This window comes from Pipra filicauda, unplaced genomic scaffold (genome assembly GCF_003945595.2).
Source record: "Pipra filicauda isolate LSUMZ 115617 unplaced genomic scaffold, ASM394559v2 scaffold85_size2586006_pilon, whole genome shotgun sequence".
Taxonomy (NCBI): domain Eukaryota; kingdom Metazoa; phylum Chordata; class Aves; order Passeriformes; family Pipridae; genus Pipra; species Pipra filicauda.
The window spans coordinates 1,653,716-1,663,325 of NW_024105042.1; the positions used below are offsets into that span (position 1 = coordinate 1,653,716).

At 48.7% G+C, this 9,610-nt stretch overlaps 1 protein-coding gene across 1 annotated transcript in view; it reads left to right on the plus strand.

Moving 5' to 3' along the window:
• NT5C2 (5'-nucleotidase, cytosolic II) overlaps positions 1-8,564 on the plus strand; it is a 60,450-nt gene extending 51,886 nt beyond the window's left edge. The window contains exons 9-18 of the mRNA XM_027738632.2: positions 738-791; positions 1,930-2,013; positions 2,753-2,794; positions 3,864-3,971; positions 4,320-4,386; positions 4,529-4,699; positions 5,542-5,593; positions 5,831-5,891; positions 6,410-6,586; positions 6,798-8,564. Coding sequence (XP_027594433.1) covers positions 738-791; positions 1,930-2,013; positions 2,753-2,794; positions 3,864-3,971; positions 4,320-4,386; positions 4,529-4,699; positions 5,542-5,593; positions 5,831-5,891; positions 6,410-6,586; positions 6,798-7,055 — 1,074 coding nt within the window. The 3' untranslated portion in view covers positions 7,056-8,564. The remainder of the gene's footprint in view (positions 1-737; positions 792-1,929; positions 2,014-2,752; positions 2,795-3,863; positions 3,972-4,319; positions 4,387-4,528; positions 4,700-5,541; positions 5,594-5,830; positions 5,892-6,409; positions 6,587-6,797) is intronic.
• Positions 8,565-9,610: the final 1,046 nt, after the last annotated feature.

Genomic DNA, 9,610 nt, shown 5'->3' on the forward strand with positions numbered 1-9,610 from the left:
AGGGTATTTGCAGTTGAGGTCCACAACTTGTACATTGTCCTAATTATTAAAGCACTATTCTACTGCCAGTTGTTTACATTGGTACTGCCTTATGTTGCCTGAAAAGTACCTGCATTAAAGAGAGAAATACATCATCTGTTCTCTATTTAGAGAGGAGACGCAGTTCATCTTCTTCACACAGTTTTACACAAATTTAGAGTAAAATTTTGTAGGCATTAACATCTGGTTAAATACCTGATTTTCTTATTCTCCCTCATTTAAGGTGTCTGTTGGGTGGGATAGAGAACCATCACAAGATAATGCTCACAGTTGTGCTAGTGGTGGTCCTTTTAGCCATGCAGAAGTCAGGAATCTATTTTTCTTTCCTTATGCAGTGTTGTGTGAAACATGTTGGAGTTGGCCTTTGACTAAAGCATTATGGTCAGTGTTGGAGACAGGTCATTAACTGTCTTGTTTGGTATGGCAAATCTATTTTTTGTTTGTTTCTATTGTATTCCCTTCTGAAAGGGTTAAAATGCTGTTGAAGTGGATTATTTACCATGGTGAGGGAATCGATGGATCACAGAGTTTGTGATGGTCCCTGCTACTCAAAGCCTCTCATCTCTAGAGTCACTGGTTCAGATTCGCCCTGGTTTGTACTTTCACAGCATTTTAAAGTGTGAAAGTTGGCATTACTTTGATGTCTCTTACATCCTAAGTTTCCATTACCTCACTGGGTTCTGTTGTTTCTATTTCAGGGATCGCTCAAGGAAAAGACCCTTGAGAATCTGGAGAAGTACGTGGTGAAAGATGTAAGTGTGAAGTTACTTTACTTGTGCTATGTGACATTCTGTACTGACTAAGCAGGCAAGAAATAAGCATGCTGATTTGCTTTACTAAATCACAAAACAGATAACACTGTGATTTCTATTGTAATAACCAAAGACAAAGTGGGAAGTTCGGGCGCAGCTTTTATCCTGAGCCAGTGATCCACGTGATTTCGTATTGATGTGCACGTTTTTTACATCAAATATAAAAGCCAGAGGAAATGTTATCATGGGACACAGGTGAATATGCTGGCAAGGCTCGTTTATTTCTTTTGGTGGTGAAAGCAGCTGTGTTCCCTGCCCACATTTCTCTGCCTGAGCAGACCTCTTTCTAAAAAACAATAGCTGAGCATCTCTTTAGACAGAAGTATTCTTTAGCCACCCAACCAACACATACTTAACCATGAGGGACTAAAAAGATCCTGAAAGACTCGCCCATGTCCAGTCTCTTGATAGCCACAAAACGTGTGTTCAGCACATGTAATGGAGCAAGCTGCAGTGATTCCCTTACTTTTGCCCCCCTGCAGTGTGCAAGGCCCCTCTGGACCACTTACAGTGTAATTATTCTTTAGTCTAGATGAGCTCTGTGGTACAGTATCACTTCAAAGCAGTTTACCTTGTTTCTAGTTCCATGCCTACAAAATTCTTATGAAACTGTTCTGTGAGGTAATCAGCTATTCTGGCAATGGACTGAGATTTCTGATTCAATAAAAATAGCCCCAGGAATAAATTCTCCCTAATTTGAGGTTGGAATTATAATGCATTCCAACCTGTGGCTCATGTGAGCTCAGATTTCACCTGCCTCTGGGCCCATTTCGGGAACGGACTTGGAGCTGGAGCAGATCGGTGGGAGCAGCACAGGGTGCCTGGCACTGTGGCTGGCAGAGGCACCACAGCGCTGCTGAGCCCTTCCCCCTCGCCTTCCTCCCCTGGGCTGTGCTCTGGAGGGGTTACGTGGATGGACCAGCAGCGTTCCTGGCTCTGGCCAGTACAAAACACGTGAGTTTGCTTGCTTGATGGTTTGGTTTGCTTTATTTTTTGTCTGGTGGGATCATAGCTGGGAGTGTTTTTGCCATGATGAATGTCTGTAACTTCTGTGACTTGTATGTACCTTGGCTTTCAGGGAAAGCTGCCACTACTGCTCAGCCGCATGAATGAAGTGGGGAAGGTGTTTCTCGTCACAAACAGCGACTATAAATACACAGATGTAAGTGCTGTTTGAACTGTTGTGTTGGTTTACCACGGGATAGCAAAGCCAGCCATTCATTTGTTGTGTGGGTGTTGGCGGGACATCATCTGGGGGAGAATCGCTTGTTCTGCGATCTACAAGTAGGATGGTTTGGTGGTGGATGCAGATTGTCTCGAGTCATCTTTTGTAGTTCTGGTTCTGGTACCAACCCAACATGGGCCTGGCTTAAGTCCCTCTGTGCCTCATTCAGATCTTCAGCAATTAAAAGGCTGAAAAGGAAAGTGATACTCGTTTTGGATTTCAGCATCCTTTAAAATGCAGAAGTTCCCTTTCAAGTGAGATAGTCTGAGTATGAACAGGTCACCAAAGCCATGGTCCTGGAGAGGCCTAAGAGCCAGAAAGGGCTGTCTGCTAAGCTGAGAAATCAACATGGTTACTTCAGCTCCAGGTGAATGTCAAGATGTTGCAACACTGCCAATCTGAAGATTTATATGCTGTTTTAAAGCATTTCAAGATATACCTGAGGCAGTGTGCAGTTTTCTGAGGCAGCTGTGTTATTTGATTATAAAATTTAGTGGTTTAATTCCTGTCACTGTCCTATTCCATTTATTTTGTCTCCAAATCTTATGCTGACTTTTGTGTAAATTCTGAAAATAAAGTTGTGTAATCTGAAAAGATAAAATCAGAAAAGTATGCTTTTATAAACTACACAAACATATGTTTAAAAGTACATATTTAAATTCTTTCTCTCTTTCAGAAAATTATGACTTACTTGTTTGACTTCCCACATGGACCAAAGGTATGTGAATTCTAGACTGCAGTTGCAATAGCAACTGATGTGCCTAATTATCTGTGTAGCTGGAAAGCATTTTAATCCTGCTTCATCGGCTGCATGGGATTAGTTGCTTTAATCTGGTTAAAATACACTTGCTGTTTTGCGTCCTATTTGAATGGGATCAAAGCAAATACAATATAACAGAGAAAAGAGGCATCATCTGGTCTTAAATGATAATCTGTGTTAATGATAACATTATTTTAGTGATAAAACATTTTAACTGTGGCATTTTGCAGGCAAGTTTCTTAGAAATAATGTGCAATATTTTAGATGTTGTTAAAAAAGCCTTGATGGAAAGGAAATAGTTTTATAAAACAGCAGAAGTGTTTATGCCTGACTGTGCCTTGGCTATGGTAACTCCAGAGGTTTTAGTCATGCTTTTTTTTGTTCTTCTGAGGTCAAAACTCAGCCCTGCAACTTTTGGAGACAGGCTTATGACATAAATTTATACTGCTCTTTCAGTCTCCCAGTAAGATTGGCTATCATGCTGAAAAGATGTCTTTTCACATTGTGCTCTAGAAGTAGAAGGTGGCCAAGGGAGACATTTTGAGAGCATAGAAAGTCACCACAGCTGTTAGCTAAAAAAGCTTTTTGCTGTGGTCATGGTCTCAGAAAGTGTGGAAACATGGAGTTATGAAGGCCCAGTGTCCTTTGGGGCAGGGCTGTGATTCAAAGCCATGCTCTCTGGAACAGAGTCAAGGCATTGCTCTTGGCAAAAGTACCAGCATGGCCTTGAAAGGCTGAAGCTGTGGAGTTGCATGTGCCTGGATCCGTGCAGGATGTCACCTTCAGGAACAGTGGCAGTGGTCTCATTTACAGCACCTCTTTACACAGCAGCTGTGTTGGGACATGGATGTTCAGTGCTGTTGTCATGGGCTTGTGGCAGAAGGAAAATACCGTAGGAAATAGCATTGGCAACCCATAATTGTACCACAAGAGGCACGGACTAAGGGATTTTAATGGACACTCATGTTAAACTCCCTGTGGTTGCTTGTGTTGTGCCTGATTCTGCGGTTTGTTTCTGCCTTTGCAGCCTGGGAGTGCCCATCGGCCATGGCAGTCCTACTTTGACCTGATCCTGGTGGATGCACGAAAACCCCTCTTCTTTGGGGAAGGCACCGTATTGCGGCAGGTGGACACGGTGAGTGGTCAGTGGAGGGCACCTCCATGGCTGGCAGGGCTCCTGCACCTCCTGTGTGGCATCTCTCAATGACAATGGGCAACACAGTGTTTAGACAGGACCTGCACTAGGGATGGTGGGCTGGAGTTTCCTCTTAGTTATTCCTCAGCAGCCCCTCACCTGGGGCACAGCAGAGCTCAAGGCTTTGCTGTTTCCCTAATGTACTGCACATGACAAAAGGAAAAGAATGTGGAAAGCTACCTCTGGGCAGCTTGGGAGTGAGAGACAGACAAAGAGTAAAATATCAGTAAGACAGAAAAGATCCAGACCATCAGCTGTTCAGTACTAACACAACTTCTCCTTCCTCAGGTGACTGGGAAGCTGAAGATTGGTACCTACACTGGCCCACTGCAGCATGGCATCGTGTACTCAGGAGGTGAGGCAAGAACCCTTCTTGTTCTGTGGAGTGCCTCTGACGTGGAAAATGCACCTGCTTTGTCCCTAACCCTGACCCTCTAAAATGAGCCATACATTTCCTTTTGGCTCCCTGTTCTGAGCCATGCTATTCTTCTCTTCAGGCTCTTCAGACACAGTCTGTGACCTGCTGGGGGCCAAAGGGAAGGATATCTTGTACATTGGAGACCATATCTTTGGAGACATCCTCAAATCCAAGAAGCGCCAGGGCTGGCGGACCTTCCTGGTGATCCCTGAGCTGGCACAGGAGCTGCACGTCTGGACAGACAAAAGCGGTCAGCAGTCAGGCACACCCAGGCCAGGCTTTGCTCTTGCTTGCCTGGTGCTGCACCCCTGAGAGCGCCAGGGCTTAGGGGTGCCAGGGGAGAGATCACCCTGGTTTGCCGCTTCTCCTTTTGTCCCTTTTCCCTTAGTCTAGGTGCTGGTAGCAGGAGCTGGGGCAGCTTTCCATGGGCTGGTCTCAGGGTCACAGGCCCTTCATGTGTGATCAGCCAAGTGCTGCCTTGGCCACAGAAGAAGCTGCAGCTGGGTGGGATCGAGTTGTTCCTCATCCCTAACCTTATCCCAAAAACTCCTCCCCCTCTGCCCATATGGAGCCATGGCTTCTCTGGTAAAAAGTATCTGACGAGACATCTGGGTTATTCTCCCTGTAATTCCTGAGCCATGACTGCTCTCCCATCTGCAGGGAGTCCCTGCTCACCAGCCGCTTCCTCCTCGTTCCTCCCACTCCCTCTGCTGCTCTGCTGCCAAAGTGCCGTGTGTTTCTCATCCACCAGGGCTACTGCTGTTCTCCCAGGTTTGCCCTTTGGTGTGCTAAATAGGGCTGAGGGTTATGCAAGTTGCCCCATGGCTGGTTGGACGGTTTTGGTGAGAGCTGCAAAGGTTCAGTCTCAAAACCAAAAGGGCCAACCAGAAACCAAGACCAAAATTCTGCCAGTGGCACAGAGCGTGATTGACCCCTCTCCCTGCCCGGTGGCCATGAGGTGCCGTGTTCCCTGCTCCAGTGTCCCTCCCCCACCATGTGAGGGAAGCGGCAGGGTGGTGGCTTTGCTTTCAGCCCTTTTAATTTCAACAGTTTTAACTTACCATTTCCCCCTTTCTTTTCTGGATTTTCCAGCCCTTTTTGAAGAGCTGCAGAGTCTGGACATTTTCTTGGCCGAGCTATACAAGTGAGTGTTCAAACAGTGACAACTTTCCTGCTGCCTCTCCCACCTAAAGAGTGGCACTGACAAAACTGTGGGGTTGTGTTAGCGGCACTGCTGCTGGAGCCTTGACTCAGGCCTGGGCTCTGCCCACAAGACCAACCTTCCCCTCCAGACCAGTCTCCTTCCCCCAAGCCCCATCTCACAGCATCTGGTTCTGAAAGACTTTTCACACCATGTATTTACCTTCTCGCCTGTAACTAGGCATCTGGACAGTAGCAGCAATGAACGCCCTGACATCAGCTCCATCCAGAGACGCATTAAGGTACCAATCATCAAATCCCCTTTTCATCCTTCTGGATCCCAAAGGGCTTGACAACCCAACCCCGCTGCTCAGCCCTGAATTGCTTTGCTCTGCCTTTGGGTGGGCACAGCAGGCTTGGCAAAGCCACTCTGTCTTAGCTCACTGGTGTCACTGGCACTCCTGAAAGGCAGCCTGGTCTGGAATAGGGTCCCTTTCCTCCTGCCCACAGCAGCACTGACTGACGGTGCTCACTGTTGCAGCACGTGGCACTGGCACACAGAGGCTTGGAGGGGCTGTAGCCTCTGGTTCAGCCAGCCCTGGGGTGCCAGCCCGGGGCGAGTGCTGACCCTGAGCCCGCTGCCACCTTCCCTTCTGTTAGCTGGGGCTTGGCTGTGCTCTGATGTCATGGGATACGAGCACAGAAAGCCTTGCTGGAGATCCTTGCAGGTCTCACGTAGCCCCCAGCCCTCAGGGTGCTCCATCGTGGCTCCAAGGTGTTTCCTGCTTGCCCCAGGATCTAACCTGCCCTTTCCTTGTAGAAAGTGACCCACGACATGGATATGTGCTATGGGATGATGGGAAGCCTCTTCCGCAGCGGCTCTCGGCAGACCCTGTTTGCCAGCCAGGTGATGCGCTACGCTGACCTCTATGCAGCCTCCTTCATCAACCTCCTCTACTACCCCTTCAGCTACCTCTTCAGAGCCGCCCACGTCCTGGTGAGTTGCAGATCCCAGGGAGGTGGGCAAGGCCCCCAAAGGTGCCTGTGCTTGTGTTTGTTAACACTTCCACAAGACACAACAGCACCTTGGAGGGCTGGGTGGCATTTGATACACCATCACATTCTGGGGTTTGCTCTCCATGTGTCTCAGGGAGGGGCCCTAGGACTGGGACACCCCTTGCCATCTCCTCTCTCTGTTACATGTGCAGATGCCACATGAGTCCACAGTAGAGCACACGCACGTCGACATCAACGAGAAGGAGTCGCCGATGGCCACGCGCAATCGCACCTCAGTGGATTTTAAAGATTCTGACTACAAGCGGCACCAACTGACCCGTTCCATCAGTGAGATCAAACCGCCCAACCTCTTCCCCCAGGCACCTCAGGAAATCACACATTGCCACGATGAAGATGATGATGAGGAAGAGGAAGAGGAGGAAGAAGAGGAGGAAGAGGAAGAGGAATAAGATGGAAAAGGCAAAGTAAAGATAAACCATGACTCTAGCAGTGATCAGGAATGGATTCCATTGTTGGGGCCCTTGGGGTGATGGGTTGGGGGTGTGATTCTTGCAAAGGCACATTTTGAAAGTATTTGGAAACTTTTAACAAATTAACACTAATTAGGAGGAGACCCTTGTTTTCGGTTTTGCAGACGGTTCAGAAAGCTGATGGATTCTGCCTGGGTGGTGCATTCAGATTGGACTGCCAGCCCGTGCTGTCATGCTACTCCCATTACATTTAGGGATGCTGCATGTTTCTCCCTTTCCCATGATGTGTTTCATTTGATTTTCATTTGAACAGTGTCCTGTGAACGGTTTTTGCCATTTGTTGCATTCTCTGTGGAGAAAGAAGGGATGTGCTGGGCCCTGCAGGAGACAAAATTATCCAAATCCTGCTGCCCATTGGGTTGCTGCCCTTAACCCTTTGCTCTTGAGTTACATTCTCCCCCCTCCCCATGTTAGCCAGGATGTTGCTGTGCCTTCCAGCATTCAGTTTAGCTTCTGCTTTGTGTGAGTTTCTCTGTGTAAGTGGTTCGACTCCTCCGGCCATCAGGGATGGCAGTGGGATTCCAGCTCTAGTGTATCCACCACTGTACACGTTTCAGCTTGTAGACAGACGCTTGTCACCCTCTCCCAGTGTTTCCAAGCTCTCTTTCACCATCAGCATGTGATGCATAATTTCCAGTGCATTTCTCAAACAGCTGAGCCGCACACTGTGTTCTCAACTCCTCCAGTTTCAGCAGTAAATATTAACCCAGGACCTTGAGGCTGCTGCTTTAGCATTACATTACTCACTTTGTGTTCCTTCTGCCTCCTGACCTTTCTGTCCTCTCAGCTTTAAGTGAAGCATCCCAAAGACAAACCCAGCGACCATTTGGCGTGAAAGAGCCTGTTGTGCCAGGGTGCTGCAGGCCACATGGGCCTGCCCTAAACTAGGAAACAGCACATGCCATGGGGCCGGCCCCACAGTGAGAGCCAGGAGACTCTGGTCCCGCTGGCAGCTGCCCTTGGCTTTGGCCTGCTGTGGAGCAAGCAGAGCCTCATGCCAGATTGCTGTGGGCAAGGCTGTGCCCCTGGCCAAGGAGGGTGATGGCTGCAGGCTTCTGTGTGGGGACTGGGCATGTCCCCAGGGATGGGCGAGCAGTCCTTGTACCTGAGCCCGAAAAGCAGCCCAGGGAAGGCACGGGGCCAGCACACAGCTGGGCAGCAGTGCCCTGTGGTTTTCCTCTGTGTCATGGGTGCAGCCTCCTTTACTCCAGCCTGTGCCGTTCGCTGCAAAGGGATTACAACAAGGGCCCTCTTGTAACGAATTCGACTGTTGTTTCAGTACCATAAACTCATTTAATTTCTTTTTTCATTTTAAAGTACCTTAGGAGAAAATAAAAAAAAGAAAAACCACACCACCAACATCTGAGCAGGAAACTGCTGCTGTAGTGGCAGTTGTTCAAGTCAATAAATGATGATGTTTCTAAGAAATGCCTGGTGCTTTGTGGCATGTTGCTGAGATGATAAGGACTGTGCTGGAGTTGGTGAAAGATGGGGCTAGTCTCTGGGGATCCCAGAAGGATGGATGACTGGGGAAGATGGAAAGCATCTCTGGGAATTGGTTGTGTGAAGCACTGACAAGCAGTGGCTGTGGATCTGGCTGTAAGGGCATGCCTGGTCCACAGATAGCCCCAGGAAGCAGTGGTGGGGCACAAGGCTTTTGTTATCACCATCTGCATCAGCCAGGGAGGCATGGGGAGGGCAGAGAAACATTCTGGCTTGACTACAGAGAGTGAGGAGGAGCTTTTCCGTGGCAGAAAGGGCAACATCCCCACCCTGCCACTACCTCCAACACTGTGTCCTTTGAGGACTGTTTCCCACAGGCATCACAAAGGGCCAACCCCCACATACATGATGCGTGTGCAGGGTGGCACGAGGGCACAGTATGGCCCATGCTCCACCAGAGCTGCAAAACTGGTTAAACAGACAGAAATATCCAGGGAAGGCCAGTGCTGCCATGGCTACAGCAATGGCCAGCCTGGCCAAAGGCTGTGCCCGGGACAGCTCTGGGCACTGCTGTGCTCAACCCTCACCTATAAAATACTCCTTGTGTCAACTCAACCACACCTGAGGAGGTTCTCCATCTGCACCACCACACAAGGATATTCAGTACCAGGGCCTAAAGTGCCAAACAGAAAAGTAACCCTAAATGGCAGCAGCTGGTGGCCAACAACCAACAACTGACTCTTCAGGGATTGCTGAAAACCCCAAACCCAGCACTGAGTCCCTGACACTTTGATTTTGGGATCTGGAGAGCTGCTAACAGGTACCCACAGTAAGGCTGGCTGCAGGAAGGGAGGGTCTGAGGGAGCTGTTCCCGAGCCCTTTCACCAAAGGCCATGCTGGGCTCTGCTATGTTTAAAATTTGTTTCTCCAAGTATAGCCGCTTGAATTTTTTAAGCTTTAGCTCAGCAGCCAGGGAGGGTGTGTGGCTGCAGGAAGGGAGGTCTGGGGGGTTCCGTGCATTCCTCCTTCCA